Below are 24,580 nucleotides of genomic sequence, written 5' to 3' on the forward strand. Positions count from 1 at the left end.
TCGGCGGCCTGATCGATTCTGTTACATCGAGAACAACGAGACCACGACGAGAAGGCCGAGAAAACACGATAAGCGATCGAATCGATTGCAGAGTTTCCGTTTAAACGTTGGCCATTGAAATGTTGCAAGGAAGGTGTCTAGAAGGCGAACCATAAATCGTTTCGGAAAATTGCCAGATTGCCGTGTTCTTTTATGAGTTTGAGCAAGAACTTGGTTATGAGTAAGACGGTTAATATGTAGCATGGTGGAAGATAATCGTGTGTAAGTTGGAGATTTTATGGTCAATGGATTGGTTACTGTTATGTAGTTATTGGTTTTTATTTGAGAAGGGGTTGATGCGTTCAGTATGTTAGTCGATTGTGCTAGGTATGAAGAAAACTTGATGGATTTTAATCGTTGCGTGGAATTTAAGAAATTTCTTATGTTTTTTGTGGTGAAGAAAATAATTATGTGTTCTATTTCTTGCGAAATATTTAATGACGTACATTAATTATTAAATGTCGAGATACTTTGGTCAATTTCTGGTACAGTGGTATTACTAAATTACCTAAATTAACGACAAATTTATGACCGAAAATAATATTATCGTCTTTTGATGAAGTTAACAAATTATACATTTAAATTATTTTAATACATCACAATAATACAGTATTACAATAATCAAATATACCTGTTTATCGTCAGTTTCAGATATATCTTTACTTCGAATTAAATGCACCTGAACTATTTCGCTTCTTTCAATATTAGAATCTCCCTAGAATCTCAGAAATTACTACGAGCCTTAACGTTTTTCCACAAATATTCCACAGATACGCGTTATTTCGGAATAAATTTATTTTTCGAGGTATCTGAATCAAATGTTCGATTCACGAATACGATCGTCAGATTCGTTTTACCAGGTACGGCACGAGACGCGACGCGACGTCCTGCTACGGCTGACAAAACAATGATTACCGGAGCGATGATCTGCTCGACGATCGTCGCTCGACCGTGCTACGTTTGCGAAACGCTCGAACAACCATCGACTGCTCGATCCCGAGAAGGTTCGATATCCGTTTCACGGTGTTTTCCAGACGAATATTCTTCTTTATTGAACGAATATGAACGTGATACAAACGCGAGCACGAGCACCGTACGATTTATTACTTGGACGGTGAGTGGTGTAGACAGCTTTGCGACAGGGACAGATGCCAACCAGGCGACGTTCAACAACAAGTAATTGCTCGACGGTTGCATCGATTGGTTGATTTTCGTTTTCTAACTCGTAAATCACATCGAAGAATATTCTGATTGATTTAGAGACTGCGTGTGAAACTTTAATTTATTCGATGGAAAGAATGCAGCGTGATTTAGATGAAAGCGTACTTTTCAAAGCGATCTTAATTATAAATTAACAGCGATTCGTAACTGCGCGAGCATGAGATACGTTACAGTTGCATCGCTTCGATCGTGCGTAAATCCACGAAAGCGACAAAAGCTGTTCAATTTCACGGGGTAAGGTTAATTTTTTACTTCGCCGTCTTCCGAATTATCGTAGTGGTTCGATCGTCCAGCAACGAACATGTCGTCGATGCACGATGCTCTTTCGCGTGTCGACCTTGCCCTTCTTTGCGATTCCCAGCTCGACGAGACTTCAGCTTGCACAATACAAGGTTCGTACACTCGTTCCGTGTTGGACGCCGTTATAATACGTATAATGTCCACTTAGACGCGGCTATGCTGCTCGGAAAGTAAGAAACAGCGGACTTAAAGGAGAAAAGTAAATTCGTAATTACCAAGAGTTTCCGGCCAGTTGCCGTTTTAGTTCCGTTTTCGAGGAGGTAAACTGAGATGAATTTTGGATAATGCCGGATTAAAGTATAACGAGACGATAACGGAGTGGCACGATCAAGGAAAAGGCTCTTTCTACCTACGAGCCTAGCCGAGGGACTGTTCGTTCATAGGTCAAGGAAATGGAACTGTTCGAAGAAATAAATCGATCTGAAATTATGCTTTTTCTAATTGTTTCGTCATTGGAAATAGATAAGTAGATTTTACCGATAGTGTTTCGTGATTCGGTACCCATTGTATCATGTATCTATTTATTATTCTATTATCTACTTATTTGAGTTTCCAATGTCGACGAATATTTTATAAACATTCTTTGCCAGTCCATGAACTTTGCTTCTTTTATCACCTTAAAGCCAAAGGCCTCTTCCTGCACTTTCATTTCTTCGAATTTGAAACTGTATATTGCATTCGCTGTATTCTGTGTCAAGCGAAGTCTCTAGTTGCTATGCAAGACGGAAGCCCGCGGAAACACGAAAGAAACCAGAGGGCAAAGCACTTTCCTCAGTGGCGATTTAGCGGAGGTCGTGAGCGGTCTGCGTATCCGGTGAAGTCGGCCATCTGCTTTTTCCCTGTCGATGCGACGCTTCATGCACTTTAAAATCTATCGGAATCTGCGAAGAGAGCAACCGACCGCTAATTCCAGCCGGTTTTTCACTTTTCCACTCGAACACGGCCAGTTTCCAGCGCTTACCACCCGAAAAGCGATTCTTACGAGCGATACTTAGCGCGCTTCTTTCCCCCATAAAACGGAATACTCTCCAATTTTTCGACTTTTGTCCTTAATGAATACCACTTAGATTGATTTTTAATTTTTTAATTTAGAAATTAGATTCTGTATTTAATCAGGGTATTTATCTTCTTCTCGGATAACTAAAATTCTTTTTCAAACTTTTAAATAACATGCGATGATAATCGTTAGACATAGCTATAAATCTAGCTTGTCAGGTTAATCTCCGATTAGTTGATCGCAGATTATCAGAATAACTTAAGACAGATCTGGATTAAGTTGTTTAATTTGGATTTATACTCTATATGTGTATATCTATACTATATCGTACGCGGAGCAGCAAGATTTATCAAATCTTACGAAGAAATACAAATCGTATGAAGAAGGACCGCGGTTTACTTTTCCGGTAGATTTTTCCACGAACGAAACATCGCTAGGGCGATATTTCACCGGCGTTTCCAGCGCGTAGCCCGCGATTAACGCAATCCGTGTCGACCTTAATAAGCGATAATTCTCGACTGCACACGCTGGCGCGCGCGAGAACGAAAGTTACAGAACGCGCACGCGACACGGGGCGGAAGTTTCGCTGTAACCGATGTTATTACGCACCTCTTCGCAATCTGAAGCGATTTATCGGTTAGCTGAAGCGAGTGCAACACGGACGACCATACGGTTTTCTATGCTGATGTACCGTTAGAGTCTATTATTTAACATTAAAGCTTCGCGGTCCGTGTGTTCGATACAATAGACTAGAAATGCTAAAATTCATCTGCTGGTTATTTGTGATACACGATGCTCCTGCGAGTGTGCAAACCTGGACTGTAGAATGCGAGGGATGGTGATTCTTTGAGGATGGTAATTCTTTAGGGACGGCTCTTCGGGCATATTCTACGGATATTCTTTGAGAATAGCAATTCTTTGAGGATGCTGACTCTTTGAGGATATTCACCGACGATTGTGATTCTTCGAAGATATTCTCTGAGAAAGAACATTGTTTAATATGATGATATTTTCGGAGATGTTTTTCTCATTAAATGGAGGAATGAAGATGGCCAGTAAGGAAAATTCCTGGAAAGAGCAGACACTATTTTACAAATCAATTTCAAACTCTCACTATCGTACGAGAAAGAAGAAAGAAACCAAACATGTTTCATTTATGTACATATGTATATGAAACCGAACAACTTTCAACGATGAAAATGTCGGTCGTTGCATTGGAACACACGAAGCGCGTGTCTTACGTACATAAAACAGCATGAAAAACTAAGAAAGAGAAATAGCGAAGGAAAAAGTGGTTCATAAGTATTCCCGTGGCGAAGATTCCATGGAAAGTGTATCGAAATCGATGTTTATTCTCTGGCTTTTCCCTTTTTATCCAGCGATCTAGTTGATACCGTGCCATCGATCTCATGTCCTGTACCTTCCGTTTCTCGAATAAATTCGCCGACATATTCACAAAGACATCTTCTGTTCAACATAGAACGGTACAAGTACAAATTCGAAGCCAAATGACAAGAGTCATGTGCAAAAGGCTCGAGATTTTATTTCGTGACGCTTATAGACTTAATGAAATAATTTTCCTTTGTAATTCCGTTCGAAGGGACGTTCACGAGAATAGTAACGATTTCCACGCTCGATCAAAATCGAAAAGGATCTCTTGATCGTGAGAGTAAACACACTTCGCGTGTATCGAATGCAAAATAGTGGCCAAGTGCAAAATGTATGCTCATCTCGTAGAGAACGTACGGAGAATTTAATGGGCCGGAAAAAGTGACCGCAAAACGGGAAGTTATTCCGGCAGGATGAGCTTGGGTAAAAGTAATTACCACCTTTGATGGTCGTTGGCTATAGATATGAATGCGCTATTGTTTTCATCGTTCGTGCTTTTTTTGCAATTCGAAGAATCGTTATCGTTTAAACGCGTAGCTTGACAAAAATGTTGAAATCAAGCAGAAGGGTGGCAAGTTGTAAGTACGTAAAGTACGCGATTACGCTACTTTGACAGCTTCCTAAAGAAAGGAATTAAAACTCGTAATAAAATGGTTTATGTACTTAGGCGGGCTTGAAACGTTAAATTTTCGTAAAACTTTCTGCTTAGGGTCAGTATTCTTCTTTTTAATTAACGTGTTTTATTTCGATTCGAGGCGGGGGACTCAGTTTCCTTTATCGACACGTTCCTCAACGTCCATCGTGGCAGGTGTGTCGAACCGAGGTCGTCGTCGGCAGGGAAATCTAATATTGAAAGCCGAAACACAGACGCGAGGAACCGTAACGAGGATGTAAAAGATTCTTGACCTCCTTCCACCGTGGCAGTGTCGTACTTCACGCTTTACGTTTCCACGTAATAATCGGCAGACACGAAAGGACAGATGCTTTTAACGAGTTCCTGTGCATTTCTTCGCGAGTACCGCGCCTGTTTGCACGCGCCACGTCGACGAAGAATACACAGCTCGAGCAACCCCTTTGATAACGCGACACGACTGATGCGGTCACAATGGAAATTTTCATTTCGAAACGGGCCGAAGAAGGAGGCGAACCACCAGGGATACGATGCGCCGATTGTTTTTCTTCAAGCTGCGGAACGTCGCCGAGGAAACAGGTTTTCGCGAGGGTGATTTTGTGTTGGGTGGCCGGAGTGATGTTGTTTGGTACCTGGGATTGATTAAAATCAGTCCGCAGTTGATATATAAAATATATTTGCATAGATGTATATTCGACTTGTATTTTATAAGGAGTCTGTTTTATTTTCTTGATACGAGTTCTTTGTAATCGTGTACACGTTTCCTTGAACTTACCGCATTAAAGATATAACGTAATAATAAAATTCTCACGTGACTTGTCAAATACGTAAAAATATTTATTCCACGGAATTTACGTATCCTGCTCAATACCGTGCTTTTGCAATTATTGTTCAAATAATCCTACGACGTGCTACAAATTTATGCAATTACTGTACGTACAAACAAGTCATTAGCAATAGTCGATACATTACATAGTGATCTATTCAACCATGACTTACTCCTATCTGCCCTATATTTCTTATAGCTGAAGCTACACTTTAATTACGATTATGAAATCGACAGTTTCCCATTTTTTGCTGTATAATTTCTGCATCACAATTAAAAGTGGTGAAGGTGCGATTCATGGAATTTTCATTGCAAAAAATTAGTATGTATTTCATCAAAATAGGAAAATAGGAAAAGAATAGAAAGATAATATTCATAACATTTATCCTTGCAGTAATAATTTCGTAAGAATAATTTCTTAATGAATCTAAAGAAACTCACTTTCTTTCCATAGTAATAAAAACAAACGTAGAAACTAAATCTTACGTTTATTACATAAAAACTTCCTGTCACAATTACGCGAGAAATTACACAAAGCTGCGTCATTAAGTAGAACAATGAAGTAAATGTTACAAATTCCAACGTACACAGTTCGTTTAACCCATTAACGCTTTTTCCCAGTGTTTTAATTCTCGTTCGAACTGTTTTCTTTCTATTCCCTTTTCTATTTAGCCTCGAACCTTTTTTTCTGCATGTGTCCTTTCCTTTTGCCATTTCCAATATATTATTCGTATATTCGTATATTCGTAGATAGACATGCGTCGTATTAAAAACATTCGTTTATCAGTACATCCCTACGATTCCATTCTCTTTACGATTTTATTGCATGAAGGTCGTGAATAAAAAGGAAGACGCGCTTGTCTTTAGACAAGATGGCACCGATCGTAGCTATTCCTTCGCCGCGTGATGGCCCTTTATCGTTCGTAATAACGTTCATGAAGTCTTTCGGAATATTTGACGGAATACTTGATAAGCATGCGGAATACAAGATGCTTCAAAGAAAGAGTATCATTGACCAGGTTGTAACATGAACAGAGATTCGAGTGGGCCTTGAACCAAGTTGATTTCGATCGAGTTATTGGCCAGCGTGCACCAATTAATTAAAATCTTTACGAGTTTCTTGAGTCCTCTACACACGAACGAAGCCTAAATTCGAAAATACAAAATTTTAATGTTTTACCAATTTAAAGACGCTGCTAAATATTAAAAAGAATAGCAATTATTTAATATATCTAATCTAGGGAAAATTTTTCGAAAAACGATTAATTTTGTGAGGAATTTTTCACTCGAAGATTCGTTAAGACCGAATTACGATTGAAAAGTAAACGAGGACGCTATAAATCATTCGTTATCTCCAGGAGGAATAGCTAATGCCGCGTAAATGTTAATGGTGAAACTGCTTTGCATCAATCGTGAAAGACTCGCTCCGCTGATGAATAAATTCCACGACAGTTCGATGAAACCCGTATTCAATTACGATTACTCGATCAGACTATGACATATTGTTCAATATTTTAAGAAACTTCCTGAATAATCTTTGTTCAGGCACCAAAGACATCATTAACGGGAAGATTAACTATACCGCTAATTAATTTCGTTGGAGCGAACCTCTTAACTTTAACTTCTTAAATCTTCGGAAGAAGTTGTTAAAGAAGTAACAGTTTGAAAAATTGCCTTTCTCGTATAAGAGAAATGTTCGAAATATGTTTTCAAGTAATCGAAACGCTGGAGAAGTGCACATAGTGTATTCGGATAAATCAAAACGAAGTCGGCTCGAAGGAGATACGTGATGAAAACAATAAATGCTTCGTGAAAACAATAAATTTTAAATACGAAATCGTTCCCACGTATTTGCTCTGCAGTGAAGATGAATGAATTTGGAATTTTGATTTACCGCAGGATTTATGGAATGCGTCAAAGATCTTCCACGATACTATCTTAATTTGAAAATTTGAAAAATTACAACAAATTATGGAAAGAAGCGTAATTCCTTACATTATCGCAGGAAACAATTTTTTTTTTACATTTTCCAGAGAACAGTCAAGCAACTATCATGTAACTATCGGATTAAACTTTCGATCTTCCAACTAAAAAAATAGCTCATCAGTGTCTCAAATCAGCATAAAACGGCCGAGTATCGTGAAATTGAGAGAACAAAAGTACGAAGAAATCGATTTTATGCTATTGCTTAACGATGATCAGCGCTTTCGACGCTAATTTGATAGGGTAACACCTGTTTTTCTTCAATATTGCGGTCAATAAGTTGTTTTTACGTCGATTGTGGAAACACACATTTTCTCTTTGTTAACGTGGCTTTATTGCTTGCCACAAAAACAATCGCGCCTTGCTGTTCTCCGCTTATTTGCATGATTCTGTCCGTGGTACGTTCACTTTTCCTCGCTTAATTTGACCAATTACCTTGGAAGGTTCTTGCTTACCGACCAACTGATGTATAGATTGCAATCCCAACTATCGTTCTGTCTCAAATTCTTCCGGATCGACGCCATTCGCTTAACTATATTTATCGAAAATCGATATAGTAATCACGCGGTTCGTATTAATAGGATACATTCACCAAAAGTGGTACAAACTGAGAGGAGCTACATACGATGACGAACGAAAGTGTGGTAAGTTTGTAAAATATAGAGATCAAGATTAGATGTAAGATTTCGATTAGCGTTAAAAGAGTATTTACAATTAGTTCAATGAAATCTTTTCTATAGAAAGTATTCGCTATTGAAAGTGTAGAAAAATCTTTTTATCGTAACGATATGTTAAACGAATCGAATATTTCAAGTAAAGTACCGATGCGTTGAAACGCGATTCAGAGTTTTGGTGTTTCGTCAGTATTGCGTGTAATTCCATTAAGAAGGCAAACTCCGCACGAATCCTAATTGCATTAATGCGCGTCGATGCATCCTGCGAGTTTTAATAACGTTAGCTGGAATACTCTAGAGACGTCGAAACAGATTTCGACAGGGATCTGCTGGGAACCGAGGGTAGTATCAACCGTAACAACCTTGGCCCTGAAAGTCTGAGAAATCTTATTCGTTGCATAGGATTACAGCGCGGGCTTGAAATTTTCCTCGCTGTGAGCCTGCGCGCGTGTCCTTGCGATAGTTAGAGAATATTTTTGATTGTCAACGATAGAAACCTCGATTGAAACGAACGTACGTACTTACTTTCAACGGAGAAAAGTAAAGAATGGAAAATTCTGAGAGCAAAGCTTGAAACGAACGTGTGTGGCATAGCAAATAGAAAGGAAAGCGATCTTTACAGGAAGCACGAGGTTTACTAACATAATTTTTGTTGCATGATCTCTGCAATTGCGAGCAATTTTTTATGAAATCTCACGAGTTTGAAACGTTTTAAGCATTTAACTTCCAGAAACTGAATATTAAAGAGATGCAGGAACAGCGTTTTACGAGGAACGGTGTGATCGTTATCACGATTAGACGTAATGAACGGTATTACACAAAACTTTCTTGAAACGAGCCTTTCAACCGTAGATGAATGAAAGGAGTCAAATGATGTTACAGTTTCACTTGAAAGTTGATAACCAATAAGGAACTGCGTCTTATTGTACATTATGGCTTCCGCCTTTTGTCTAAATGTACGAATAAGTGGAGTACTTCTTGTTAAATGTATTTTAGTAAAACATATAATATACGCGATCGATATCGATGATCGCTTTCAACCATTTTGCTTTCGAAATTTGCTATCGTTGGTATTTATAAAACGATCCTTCAACGTTAGCGTTGGCTATATTTAACATAAACGAATAATATATTTCACCATATGCATGTTTATAAAATTATCATTTATCGTTAGCACCAAAGATATCTATCGTTTTCATCTCTGTCATAGAGTGCCTTTCGATCCTCGTTCTACTTCCAAACTTTTTGTCTGTCAGTACGTTTCTGTCATTCTGTATTCATCCATCGCTGGAAAACTTGGACCATTTCTCATTTTTACGATCACGTTTCATTTCAACCCAAGACCCAGGATTAATCTTATCAAAGACGAGTAACGGAGCACAGGTGAGGCATTTGTTTGTCAGCGTACTGCACGATGGTCGCTGCGATGGTCAGTGGCCGCTGAAAGCGAAAGGACGAGCGTGGTTCGCGCGTAAAAGAGGGGTGAATGCTGGATATACGAACGGCGGTGTACGCGCGCGAACCACTTGCCCGTTCCTTGGCCGGGACAACGTGGACGAAGTCGGTAGCGCGAGCGAATAGGACACGAGCGATCCGACTAGTCGCGCGTATCCGACTCGTAGGCAAAGTCGAAAGTATTACTCGTGGGGAACCTCGTGGACCGAAAGTGGTGGACGCACGGCCGCCGTCCGACCGCGGCCAATGCCAGTCACCAGTGAAACGTGAAACGCGAAACTGGGCGAAAGTTTTGTCCTGATCGCTGGTCGAGGAGGGAGACCACGATTTGTCGCGAATTCGTACCGATTCTTTATTAGAGCTCGTCCACACCATCCGGGCAGCTCATTCGGGTAACGAGTGTCGCGTGCTGTCCTCGCACCTGTTGTGTTCGCGTACCTTGTTCGGTTACAGTACTCTGTTATTTGTTTAGAGTACTTAGATCGTGGAAGAGGAAGTGCAGTCGTGATCGAAGGAAGGTTGGTATACCAGACAACTGATGGGATTGTTTGGTAGTGTCGGCTATCGTTGAAGCAAGATGCGAGCGATGAGTGATAAGTTTGATGGCATGTTGAATGGTTATGGATGCAGTTCGTACGGTCAGGTTGATCTTCTCGCATAATTCTGAACCAGATTTAAGACGCTAGTTTTCAGTCGAATTACTCGGTTTAAGATGCAGGATACGCTTAGTAACCGAAGACTCGTTTTGTTTCTTCCAGTAATGGTATGTTTGATTAAACAATATCATGCGATTACGTAGTTAGGATATCTAGTGTTGGTAACTATAAATGCAACAGGACTTAAGGTTGCGTATGAGATTTTGAAATATGAATATTCCGGAAATATGAATATTCCGGAAATATGAATCGGGATGGTAGAAAATCGAATGGAAGAGGTTTCAGAACTTCTGCTTTTATATTTTTACCAGGTGAAACCTAATTAGTCGAGCAAAATTGTGTTATTTCTCGCTCAAGGTATTTCTTCGAAATTAAAATCCTATGGAAAAGAGCTCGATCTTCGTTCAATTTCGATAAATTTTTCTACGCTTTAATAAATAGAAACAGAGTGGAAAACGATGTCAGGGAAAATAAACCACTGTTGTTTTCATACATTTTCTATCCGGTCGTAGCGAGTAAAAAGTTTCGAGTGATTCATTGGAGGAGAACTTCATTTGAGTAATTGCTCGGGAATTTACTCGTACCAGCTCTAACGTAAATATATGTAATTCAGATAACGAATTAGAGAATAAGCGGGGGCGAATAGAATTACGGAAGCGATGAAAGTCGATTTTTATGGCATTTCAAATACGTAGTACGTAGTTGACAGGATATATTTAATAGATCGATGTTCTTGAACTCATGGATGTATTTATATCTCTGAAAAGGTTAAAGATCCACGTTGTAAAATCTCAATCACTAATAGATAAATTTTTCAGACGAAACGACCACCATCCTGACCTAAATACCTTCGTACCACAATAGGCGATTTATTTCTGATAAGATTGCAGAGTAGAACGTGGTCCGGTTCTGGATGATAACGCTCAAGGTGCGTGCTTGCGCCATTAAGACAGATACCGTTCACTCGGGCAACATGAAACACGTAATTGAGCGAAAGTTTTGCCGCGCGGTTATGGGGTACACGGTCCGGAAGTATCATTACGCCGTTTACGAGCTTCTTATTAAGCGCTTCTTTGTCTGCGCCGTGGTTTTCTTCGGATCGTCGAGTTACTGCGGCGCGTCGGGTCACAGGGAACCACGGATCATTTGCATGTTACTCGACCAAGTTCGAGGCTGTTATCAGAATGACGGAAGTTTGCGACTGATCGAGATCGGTCGCTTCTATGTATCAACGAGGACTTTTCAGCTATGCGACGTTAAGTAGAAAGAGACAAGTATGGTCGGGCGATTTGGAACTTTTGATCTTTCGGCGATAAACTGAAGCATTATAATTACGGACACGTTAATTTCTTAAATTGCCGTTGATCTCGTACGAAATGTTATAGTTAATTCTTTGTACACCACCGGAGAAACCATTAAAAGGACAGAATCTGAATACGACTCGTAGAATTATTTATATATATTATTTAGTATATTTAAAATGTTTGAAACGATCGCTGTAAGATAAATGTCTCCGGGATCACGTTAAAACTTTTATCGTTTCTATCCCGGAACAAACAGCGATGGCAGGGATAATAATGCCGAGAATTCGGTTAAAACGGTGCATCCGATCGCCCGGCCACCTCCACGATCCCTCTAATCGGATCGTCCTTCTACGAGAAAACGGTGCGCTACGTCCTTGCACTTGGAACGCCTGGAAATTTATACGGCTTTCATCCGTTCGCTACTTTAAAGTAGGTTCACTGTTTCACTTGTGCTCGAGTTTAACTCTCGGCTCGTGCTTCCGTTCCTCTCGAGCACTGTCTTAGCGTTTCGCTCTTCCACGAGTTCTTCTAGACTTACGCTTCATCAAGGTCGAACTTCGTGATCCGTGAGTGTATACGCATTTGCATAGCTGTGCAGTTAGTTTGTGCATCGGTAAGGCAACACGCAGGCTGTTTATGGGTATACCGTTTCTTACCGTTAGCGAGTCGGTCAGGAAAGTAGGAAAATCTAGCGACGCTACAATTTTCTTTTTCGTAGCAAAAGGCGCGAGAAATATCCTTTTCTTTTGAAAACTAGAAATTACTTGGAATTGATATTTATTTACGACGAATAATCTTATGGAAATAAATCAATTTCTTCTTTAAAAGTCAACTCTAATCACGTACGTAGTCGATAAAATTGAAAATTTACGAAGAGTAGAGTTATCAGTTTGGGATCTGAGGAACTTGTGAAATTTGGCAGAGTTGTTTTAGTTATGGAAGGATTAAGAAGTTTACGACATTACGTACATAATAATTATTTACGTATATGTGATTTTAGATCTCATATGAATATGACTTATCCAAGAGAAACTTTATTTTAGTTACTTTTATCGTGGAAGGAAGTAGCTAAATACACAGTAATATATCGTTTAGTGATTCTCAAATTGCTGGTTTGTACAAACGACAAACGTTGTAATTATAAGAGCGTTTCCTAATATCAAAGTAACAAGTTTAATTATTGTGATTAATCGTTGTAGGAAATACACTTTCAGATTCTTTCCTTTGTATATGAAATTATGATAGCAGTATAGTTCTCTTTATATACATACAATACATACACGCATTTTGTTATGTAAATATTTTATAAATCATTCTCTTAATTATTTTAACAAAAGGAAAAATGCTCACCGTTTGCACGATGTAAAATAGTAAAATTGAACTGTCGGATTACAGTCTGATAAAAGCAACGATGAAAAAAGAAATCAGATTTCTTTTTCAAAGCGGTAGCGATCGTCGCGAACTACTCTATTCATCCTAAGATCCCCCGGAGTATGTCGAGTTGATTGACAGCCTCGATTCGCGTAATGCCAATTTGTTCGAGTTACGGTCACTAACATCGTCGAAAGTGAAATCGTGGCGTGCAAAAACGCCGACACAGATCTTCGTGATAATTTGTCGTCGACTTCTTAACATTCTTCCTATGTCATTGTCATTGTAACCTTACCAGTCGAAATGTGTCTGTCTGACTTATTTAATACATTATGATATGTAAATTCAAATTTGTATTTTTATCGTTTAAACGTTCTAATTGAATTATTTACCGATTCATTCGTTACTCGAAATATTTTCTTCTTTACATATAATGCAATTTACTAGAATAGTAATCGTTGGAAACCTGTCAAACGAGCTCGGTAATTAATATTTTTCGGATTAACTGTGTTCAATCATGATTTAACTTTGCAAGTAACTCGAAACGATGTATCGTAGGTACGTGGAAGAAACATTTCGATATTCGAGTTCTTCCTCAACCAAACAATCGCATCTTCTTCTCAATCGATTGAAATCTAAATGAACCTTGCACCAGTGTCATCCTCCCGTTACGTCAATTTGTCATCATTCTCGATTTCATTCTCACTCGTTCCATCGAATTTTCCCCGACATCGTGCGTTTCACACCGTAGTCCGTGTCCAATTTACACAATTTCACCGCGGGAACAATTACACGATCCTACCGCGCGAATGTATTACGCCGGTGCTTTCTCTTTAACTTGAACTTAATTGCACGGCGAACACCGAGAACCTGGTCGCTTCCCTCTCGACGTTGGTACGCTCCTAGTCTAGGTTACATCGTTTTCTAGCTATCTGACCAGCATAGTCCATCCAATGATATCTCGCCACGTGTCTCTAAAACTTGGCCCATTCACGCATTCCTAACATTCGCCCCATCCACACATCTATAGCACTTGGAACGCAGTCATTCGCAACGCCCAAAATGCACAGCAATATATAAGCGATATATAAAAGATAAATGCCATAATACTGATCAATCTCTTTTCCTTATTTCCTCGCTGCATCGTTGAAAAGGCTACACCTTTCGTTATAAATGCGAAGAATACTCCCTTCCACCAGCGATCACAAGCCTAATTGCTCTACGGGACGTCCGATTCCCCCGGTCGCAACAAAAGACGCCAAGATAATTCAGGTGCAGCCGTCTTTTCCAAGCGAGCCATCGTGATCGTGTACATCGAGCGAACGTTGCATCTTTAGTGTGATCGACGAAGATGCAGCGTCATAGAGCTCGAGAGTGTGTGCCAGGTGACGAATCATCGTGAATAATTTGCAGACATGCACGAGGGTAAGCTGTGACCAAACTGAAGAAGAAGAGGACCAAACATGACGCGATCAGGGGAAAAGCTTCCTTCGATTTCGTCGGTACTCCGTTGGTTTACCTTGGCGACGTTCCTGGTGGTCGTCGACCGTCTTGATCTTGCGACAGGTATGTTAAACAATATTTCATGGCTGCGTGAGTTTTAGAACGGCGGTTCTCAAACAGTATGTTGTGTCTTGCCACGATGTTGAGAATTATAGTAGTGTAAGGTTGTAATTCAAAGTGTTAAAAAGATTTAATAGACTAATATTTAACAGACTATTAAACCAGATATAAAATTACAATAGTCATGTGTGCTTAAAATGTTCCGAAACTTGAGAACATCGGTGCAACGATAAGAGAGCGTAGAATCGCCAAATAAAAGTCGTATTGTTTCCGGTACACGATATTTAATTCAACAGATTCGCCGCACCATTCTGACCGATATAATTTAGTTCTCGGGGATGGGATTTTATCGGTGCTCTTGAACGCTGTACGACCAAGTTTCTGTAGAAATCTACGTGCAAGCTTTTATCACGCAATATTCTGTCACTGCGGATAACAAACAACCCCGTTATTTCTCTCGAATGTAATATTATTTCTACAATATATTATAGTATCGGTGGACGCCAATGTTGCTCTTTAATACGATTTGACTGGTCGATGATATTTCATATTATTGAATTATTGTGCACTTTTAAGAAATATTCGTTTTTAAATAAATATCTATTATTAATGAAAATTTAACGTGTCGTTACTGTTTAAATAATTATCTCAAGATTTATAAAATAGCTGAATACCAAATTTGCTAATAGAAGAATAAGTTTATTGCAAGATTACATGTTTCTTTTTAACATAACGAACTCGTGCAATGTAGTTTCGAATAAATACCGTTCTCACATATGAAATAACCAAATTTTTTTACGCTTTGAACTTGACCTTCGAGAGGCGCTGGAATTTAAACGAAAACGAAGCAAAGTTGATCAAACATATCGCAATATTTCATTCATCTGAGACTCTCTCCAACCAACCGAGTTATTAAAGCGGAAAGAACAATTCGTAACTTGGCAACCGTTCTTGCTCTTCAATAAAAAAAACGAAAAATAACAACTGTTCGTAACGTCGGTTCCTTGTTCACACATAACATGAGGAGGAAGAGAGAGAGAGAGAGAGAGAGAGATAAAGAGAGAGAGAGAGAGAAAGAGAAAATAATAAAAATATTCTCTGCGGTGTATGATTCTTTTCACGCGTAAAGTGCAAGGCGAATGCACCTAGATAAATCTATTCCTGACCTACTATCGCCCGCGACACTTTGAGAAACGCTGTTCCTTCGCTAAAATGGATCGTTGATTCTCATCGTTACCATTTCAGATCGTGAGATCGAGGTCTCGTTCGTATTGAAACTGCAATTTGATGCTCGTTAATGAACCTTCACCTATGCTTTGGTCGTGTGCAAATGAATTAATTAAATCGGTGCTTGGTTGGGTTTGATATATTAGCCTAACCGATTTTAGGATCGAAAATGAAAAATACGGAAGAAAAGTGAATTATTGGGTATTTAGCTAGTTGCTAGATATCGTTGCCATTTTGCGTAGTCTATTCCAATTATTCATTTCGATTATTTAGGTAAATTACATTACAGATTAATTTTCTGGGATTTCACTTCTTTTTGTCTTGTAATGTTGTTATATGTTCTCTCTGTAAATTTTTTTTTAATAACGTGTCTTTTTCAATATCATTCTGTTCCAAGTTTTGGTTCAGTGAGACGTATTTTTGTTTGATATATTATTCCTTCCTGCGCTCTATAGAAATAATCTCTTTGACAGCACTCCAAAAGTAAAAGTTTCCTACTTTCTTAGTGTTCGTGTGTTCATGCTCTTCACCTCGGTGCTTTTAATTATTTTCACGGCGTATTCATGTATTCGTACATACATACGAATGCTGAGGTCATGCCTACTCATATATACAGTGTCGGAAAAAATTCAAGGTTTTATAGAGATGTTTACAAGATATTTGTAAGAGCGCGGAAACGAAAAGTATTTTGATAAAAATTCTTTTTCCCAATAACGCGAGAAATAAAATTGTACTTTTTTGTGTCACGGATTTATACGTTAATTTAACGAAAAGTATTATACGAATTTATATCGATAATTTTCCAAATCAGAATTACGTCGGACCATGACTTGTCTATTAGAAAACTTAAAGTTTTTATAGGATTCAAGATTTACAGATTAAAATAAAATTTTAACGTTTCAGGATTAAGTTAGGACAAGCATTCGATATAAAATAACCAGATAAAAGTTACATCGATCGATCGATTCTTCTTTTAAAAACATTTACCCCGAGAAAATTATCCGCAAATCCTCTTAGATGTCGTATTTTAAATGTAGATAGGAAAGGGTCGATATCGCGAGCCCGCGCATTCTCTTCTCTCGAGGCTCTCGGGGCGGTCCGTATTCTCGTTCTGTCGTGCGAAAATCTATATTATTTCGCTAGAATCTGCGAAATAATGTATCGAGGCCGCAGCGGATCTTCAGTCGTGAGCGTAACGAGTGTTTAGTTCCGCCTTCGGCTCCGGAATTTCGAGGTGTCCTTTTTCATCCTCGGATTAACGGGGACATTCTCGAAGGGAAGAAGATGAGAAGGGCTGGAATTCAACTGACAATATACTGTTGCATAAACTGACGGAGCTACTTAAATATACGTACACTGGCGCAACTTTGAGATCAGCTTTCGGAAAATTCGAGACGAACCGTTTTCTCGTTGTGACTTTAAATTTTATACTGCGTCCATTTACAAACAAAATTTTCGAGAAAGTTTGACTATCCTAATGATTTTTGTAAATGGAACAACTATAGTTCTGCAATGTGTGTGTGTACCTAATTATGTATGTATATTACACGTATATAAATTTCCGTAATTAAAGAGGTATGGTGAGGATACAGGAACACTGATTGAATAGAAATCTGAAAATATCTATCCATTAGATTTTAGTGCTTGGCAGTGTGGTTCAAGGAGATATAAAATCGATTCTAGACACTTGGATAACGTCTCTCGTTAGTTGATTGCTAGGTCAAATATTCTGAAATACTATGTACCGCATGTTACACTAGTTTACTACTGTGCCCCTTCCAGAAGGGGCATTTTCATTTTCATTTTCTTAGTTTCTATCAACTTTTTCATTGTTTCTAATCGTTCCTCGTTGAATAAGAAATTGTCAAATTCTATGATTTTTTATGTACATACGTAGGTATATTAGAAGCAGATATATTAAACTTTGTATTTTTTCTCGCTTTGTCAAAATAGTAGCTTTTAAATTACAATAACACGATTCTATGCAACCAGCTTTATTAGTCCAACAGAAAGTATTACAGCGTGGGCGGAACCCTACAGTTTATATCCATGCATTTTCTTCAATGGCTGTTTTATACAGCACTTAAAGCAATTAGGCAAAACACATTTTTAATTAAAACAAGCGGATGAAACTTTGCGATGACGAAAACATTAATGCGATAACTTTTTCCATAGAAGCGTATCAGTGTGTTAAGAAACTTTCTCGTCGAATGTTTCCTTTAATGGTTAGGTTTTATTTTTAATATAAAACATCGAATCGTTAAAATAAACTTGACTATGATTAAAAAGATCGTTATCGAAAGTATTTGGTCTTTTAGTATATAGTATCTGGTATTTAACCCGATCATTAATTTTCGAAGTAATTACATTTTCTTCATCGTTCCTTGACCTCCTCAAACTATGCATTTGCTATGACAGATTATAAAACGACGGGTTACACGCATCGCGAAGATCGAGGTATTACTTAACACACTTTTCATTTTATAGAAAGGTACGAATGATGAAGTGAAATATGATTTCTCAGTACCCGTTGTATATACAACAGATGAAGGAAAATTAATAATAATATACACCTGAAATATTACTTTCGATTCAATCGCACTTCACGAAGCTAGAGGAACAAGTATTAAATCGATAATTTTACAAAAATAATCACCCGATATATTTCACTGAAATAGATATGGAACAGATATTCGTTCCTTTAAATAATCATACGATAATCGACTTTAAATATTTATTCTTTATTTATTTTTACATAGACTTTCCTTCCCGAATTGGACGAATTTCTGATTTCACGTTATATCACTGCCTTCGATTATCATTTCATTTTTAAAATCTTCATTTCGCTTCAAATACAGCAATCCATAAAAAGATTTTGAATATCTATTTCGCAAAAATAAATATATTTCATTTTTCCAAACAATCAAAGGCCAATCACTAAAAATCTTTATCGTCCACAAAGAAGATTCTTGACCTAATCTTCTTCCCAGCGAGCCAAACGAAATCAATTTATTCTGGAAACAAGCAAACGTAATCCGCCAACACACATTTTCCAGTACATTATTTTATGGTCCGAGCGTTCGTATAAAACGATAATCGAGATGGCGAATTTTTAAGCATAGTAGAGCTTAGCTCGCGCAAGAGCACCCTAAAACATAACGACGACGATGAAGAACTTCTGGGACATATGGACGGTGATGTATGAGCAATGAGCATGTCCAGCGATATTCGCTGGTGTCCGCGACGTCGAAGCGATGGAAGTGCGGAAACGTGCAAAAAGCTGGCCGACCTTGTCCCACTTCCTGGGAAGCTTTAGGGAACGAGTTTACTTGTGTAAATGCTACACAACATATGCACCAGCCGCGGCCGGTAGCGCACAACCGAGTCGTTTCGTTATGTAATCGTTTCGTTATGTGTACCGGCCGTTTCAGAATTGTCGCCGCTTGTAGTTGAAGTGTTTCGATGTTGCCACCGGTAAGGGACAATCTGTTCCCCGTTACGTGCAACTTAATTGACGCTGGAGACAGGATTTTGGATTTTAATTCTCGTACACAGATTCTCCTCTTTTGCAGATGTTTTAAAAGGAGGTGTCTTTTTAGATCTTTTAATGGATTTTGGTTTACTTTAAAAAACATCGAATGGGATTTTTGAAACGTTAAATTGTATATGAAATATCTGTTTGAACACTTCAGATTCTTTAGATCGTATCAAAAAGTATATAATAATAAAATCAATTAACAGGTTCCGATCACTAATAGTCCACGTGGTTCGAATAAAATTATAATAACTTTGGAAATAAAAGACGTTCTAATTTTTAGTCTGGATCTCAATTAAGAATAAAAGTAGATATGCTAATTGGGAAAATCTGTGAAAGCATTTGGAAAGATCTTGCTAAAGCCAGGCCTATAGACAAGTCTTCAGACGAAAATTCTATTTTACGAAGAACTGACATTTCGATAGTACAGTCGTGATTCAAAGTTCATTCTTATAGAGAATTGGAGCAAGATTTCTTTTAATGGGGACACATCTATCTATAGAAAATCTGAAGCCTGAGTATCATTATATAAATATAATGGTGGAAATAATAATGACGCTGATAATGGAAAAATAATGACTCTATAAATCATTAATTTTATATCAACAAATTAGAATATATTTAATCTTTTATCCTATTTACTTTTCTATGAACTTGCCAAGAAGATAATTCTAGATAATAATTGTATTATTAGCCTGGACATTTTCTCAGGTATGAAGACAATATAAATTTAGCTGGCACAAATAAATATTTAAAAACGATATGTCAACTACTTATCTCAATCTATGTTGAAGCAAAATTGGGATATACGAAACGAGGTTACCGAGAAAGGAAATATCTTAAGCATTTGGGAATATTTATGCGAAATTTTAACTATCCGATCTTGTGATTAATTAAACAGTTTTCTAAAAATGGAATCGAATTTTCAAACTTCAATATGCTTCCAATAATGCGCAATTCAAATATATCTAAGTACATATGTATATCTAAGTACATATTTTGCTATGAATTTTGCGGCACTTACATCAATACACAAATATCGTAAAATATTTTTGCTACTTTAACATAGTTTATTGCATCAAGTCAATTTAGAATGTCCGGATTTTTATAAATAATGTTATAATACTTAAGTACACGAATAATGATCAATTTAAAAAAAAACGAATGATCTAATTTTACAAGTTCATTTACCACAAAGAAATAACATAATTAATGAAATATAATTTATAATTCCAAGGTAGACTTTAAAAAATAATGTTGGTAACATTACTCCTTTTCTTTACCTCCGAATTTTGCAGTTGACAAATGTTACTTCCGAGTAGTTCGTGTAAGTACGTACGTAATTTCAGATCTCTGAATAGTAATAACATCGTAACATTTTTCTGTCTTCCTAAAAGTACTCCAAGTTACATCTAAACGTTTGAACCACTCTATACAAGCGTATCATATACATGAAAAATGTATAAATGCACGATATGGCTGTGCATCTATTGCGGTATCCAGTGGAGAACACGCCTCCGACGTTCCATCTTGCCGCCTCTGAAAAGTAATTCTGCCCGAATCGACTCGTGGCAGGAAGACAAAAGCGTGGTTCTAGAAAGAGAAGAAAGAGAAGGGAAGAGACAAGCGCGGAAAGAAAGAGATCGCGAGAACAAGGAAAGGAAGAAAACAGGAAAAGAGTGGAGGGAAAACGGACGACGGTTGAATTGGGAAAGAAGTAGAGAGAACCTTTGGAACAGAAAGGCAGTTCCTCTGTCTATTTAAGGTCCTTAAAGAGCGCGTTTCCAAATGATTTGTCGGTTCCTACGGGCGGAATTTTGCGGATTATGCACGGTTCGAAACTTTATCCGGATGATCGATGAAAAGAATCGAGCAACGAACCTGATTCGGCTTTCGCCGAGCTTAGCCGCGCGTTTTCGTCAATTCGATCGCTTCTGGCTTTCGTTTCTGGAAATGAATCCTCAATCTGACCGAAGGAGTATTTTTAAATTTGTGGTTGGAGTACTTTTTAATTCGATTTTCTGATCTAAAGGGAATTTATTTATATTATATTGGTAACTTGTTTCGACAGGAATTTTCAATCGAATCAAACGTACCTGTACAATAACGCAATAACGGTACAAGACGTTTGTGACGCATGATCGATAATCGTGACTGGAAAAACCTGAAAAGAATTGATCGACCGTGTACCGCGATGCGTGTCCGAGTGCGAGTATTAGCTTTGAATGCAGCATGTGATCGGGTGAAAGTACTTTGCAATACATATATTCTCGGGGAACACCTGCGAAGGTTTAGAAACGTCGACAACGCGAATAACGAACCTTTAGCTCGAGAAATATGCAAATAATAATGATCGAACCTGACTCGTTTATTTGCGCTGAAAATAAAAAAATGACTTTTCGGTTATAATTTTCATTTCCAGTTTTGCCAGATCGTTTTACATGTTCGTCATATTTTCATTACTTATTTCCAAAGAAATATAATTCCGAGTTCTCAGGTTGATATTATCCGAGATTGACTGAAAAAACTGCGGAAGATGCCGGACAGTATCGTGTAAGATGGCCAGATTGACGCGATGATCGCAGCCCCGAATAAATTAAGATAAAATCTGGCACGGTGGGACGCGAACTTCCTCCTGCTTGCCAGTGTATCGTCCCTCCGATCTTTCCCCTTTCGCAGTCGGAAACAATGTGTTACACTGGCGTCCAGTCTGGAGCGAGCTAATTAGTCGGATTGCTGGCGAACTGGATTCAACGCATCCACTTGAAATATAAATACCGCGCTTTGTACGTCCACGTGAACGAAAGCGCGATACCGCCGCCTGGGTTTCACGTAGTTAAACATTTCTGCAGTTTGTAATCGGAGAAAACGAACGATAGAAATTAATCCGTATATTATGGTTTTTAAGTTGTATTAATGTAAATAATATCCAATTAGGGAGCCTAGATATTCACTTGCAAAACGTGGCATATTTAATGCTTCTATTTTGATACTCGATTTTTTATTCTTTTAAATATAATTTTGTTGAAAAATTTTAATCGTTCTACTTCATCAATTAGTTACATAGAAATGCAGTTTACTTAATAAAAGAAGTTTATTTAATAATAAATTGATATTTATCTTTTGACCATGAGTAGCCCTGAAAATATTGCTAACGATACGTGTATAAGTATATTCGTAATAAAATAAAGAAAAATTCGTTTCCTCTGCATTTGTGCAAAAACTAATCCTCTCGTTTGGAGAAAAATTTGTAACCAATTTTTGTACGCAGATTTGCACGAAACTTAGTTTCTTGTAGAAGAGAACTTGACCCTCTTTCGAAGACTGACGAGCATACATTTTTTGCTCCTTTTCTTTTCACCTTGTGCCACGTTCGTACAAGTTTCACACTTCGTATGTAATTGATTTGCATTCAATCGATGAGATAACGACTTACACAATTATTATTGAATAACTATAGTCACCGTTGAATACTAGAGCATAAACAACTAGGCATGTAAGAAAGATAGAAAAGCCTATTAACATAATTAGTACGGTTGCAAGTAATTACCACATCTAACTTTTCAATATAAGATTAGATATAAGAATATTTTATTCACGATAAGTATTGAATAGGTCGTAAAGTATTCCACGTTCTGTTTCTTGCGTTTCAAAGAATGGAATTGAGCCATAGTATAACACGCGATCAAAGCATAAGATTTAAATAAATCCATATTTGAAATATAAAGAATTCCTTCTTCAAACAAATAAAGAGATACTTGTCGAAATCATAACACACAGTGCATTTCACGTTAATATCTTTAATTCTTGGTAAGGATAGAATGTTCATCAAAATAATCAAAAATTGTTTCATTAACTAATTGATAGATTAACTCGACTAGATTCGCATCAGACCACCACTCCGATATTTGTTTTGAGGAAAAAAAGAAAAAAGGATGGAAGGAGAAAAAGAAGAAAAATCCAGTTACACAGGATTAAGTTATCAATTCTCTGTCAAACATCAGGCAAGAAACGTGTCATTACCTTTTACCCTCGTAAGAAAAACTTCAATGATCTTCTCGAGACATTCTACGAAGACGAAAGACTGGATGAGTTTCTAGAGTCTACAGTTTAGAATCTACACGGATAACCGACGACCTTTCGGACGCTTCCTGGACGGCAAGAAAACTTGATTACGTTGCCTCGCGTTATGGTACATTGAACCTATCCTCGAGAAATGACGGCCGTAGTACATTCGATTTTGTCGAGAAAGGCGGCAAAAACCACGTTATCGAACAAGGCGCGATTTTTTTTTCTCGATGGAAAAATGTCGTGGACTTGTTCTCGCTCGTGCTCGACAGTCGCCGACATTTGCAACAAAATGCAGGAGCCGATTTGAAGGAAACGCGTGCCATTTAATTGCAACTGCGCAACGTTCGTAACATGCGTTGGTGGCGAGTTTCGTAACGCTGATAGTATCGTAAAAGTAGAGCTGTTCCAGGGTAACTTTGAATTTGGATTCTTTGTATTTCTTGTAATTTTGGTTTGTTCGTCTTTTTAGGACGATTTGTTCTTGCGGTCACTGTGTTAAATTGTTGCGTAATAAATGTCGTTTCGAGATATTAAATGGTACCAATAGGCAATCTAACTTGTTTTAGAATGTAAATTTGTATTCAGAGTAAGAACCCTCTGAACCGCGTAATATCTTTTTTGCAACTGTGTTGGATAGTTGTATAATAATTTATCTATTTATTGATTTATGGATTGATATGAAAATGAAAATACGAAAAACACGTAAACATAGACAGGCTGGGATGAAACTTAGAATATATTGGAGGAGAAACTGGGAATGGATAATGTATTTCTAAAGAATTCAATATTTATGGAATCAAATATTCTCAAATTAGGTTTCGTTTTCGAGAAATCAGGTTGCGAAAGTATTAACGTGAGGAAATTTCATTTACATTTAACACGCGAATATAAGCGCTAGGATAAATATTAGAAACTCAAGGAATTTGGTTTATTCATAATCTTTGATAAACCTTTAGAATCCTAGTAATTGAAACACCAAGTTTTCAAATTCATATTAAGCCACAAACACGATTTCTGTACAGGTTGTTTTATTGTTTCGACGAGTAAACTTATTAGCACGTAAACATATTTATGCACGAGTTTTACATTAACGAGCAAGCTCTATTTAATTACTTTCTCGCTGCATTTACTATGCATCACGTGTTTCTAGTTCTTAGTGAAGCATTATATAATCAAGCATTATGTATAAATAAGCAAATACTGTAAAGCATATGCAAAGTGAAACTTGTTACTTCGGTTTCTTATAGCGTAACATAATTTTCAAAGCTCGACATTTCGATCTTATAACGAATTAACAGCAATTATCAACTAAAGAACGATAATTATTTTTCAAACCGT

The 24,580-nt window shown here is 37.7% G+C and overlaps 1 protein-coding gene across 5 annotated transcripts in view; it reads left to right on the plus strand.

Moving 5' to 3' along the window:
* The first annotated feature begins 9,795 nt into the window (after positions 1-9,795).
* Positions 9,796-24,580, plus strand: part of LOC122575577 (cadherin-89D) — a 37,609-nt gene continuing 22,824 nt past the window's right edge. For 4 of the 5 annotated variants that reach the window (XM_043744678.1, XM_043744681.1, XM_043744682.1 and 1 more), the window contains exons 1-3: positions 9,796-10,033; positions 14,001-14,118; positions 14,260-14,412. In XM_043744678.1, coding sequence (XP_043600613.1) covers positions 14,310-14,412 — 103 coding nt within the window. In that variant the 5' untranslated portion in view covers positions 9,796-10,033; positions 14,001-14,118; positions 14,260-14,309. The remainder of the gene's footprint in view (positions 10,034-14,000; positions 14,119-14,259; positions 14,413-24,580) is intronic. The other variant, XM_043744679.1, reaches the window with a different exon arrangement.

Source organism: Bombus pyrosoma, linkage group LG15 (assembly GCF_014825855.1).
Source record: "Bombus pyrosoma isolate SC7728 linkage group LG15, ASM1482585v1, whole genome shotgun sequence".
Lineage (NCBI taxonomy): Eukaryota > Metazoa > Arthropoda > Insecta > Hymenoptera > Apidae > Bombus > Bombus pyrosoma.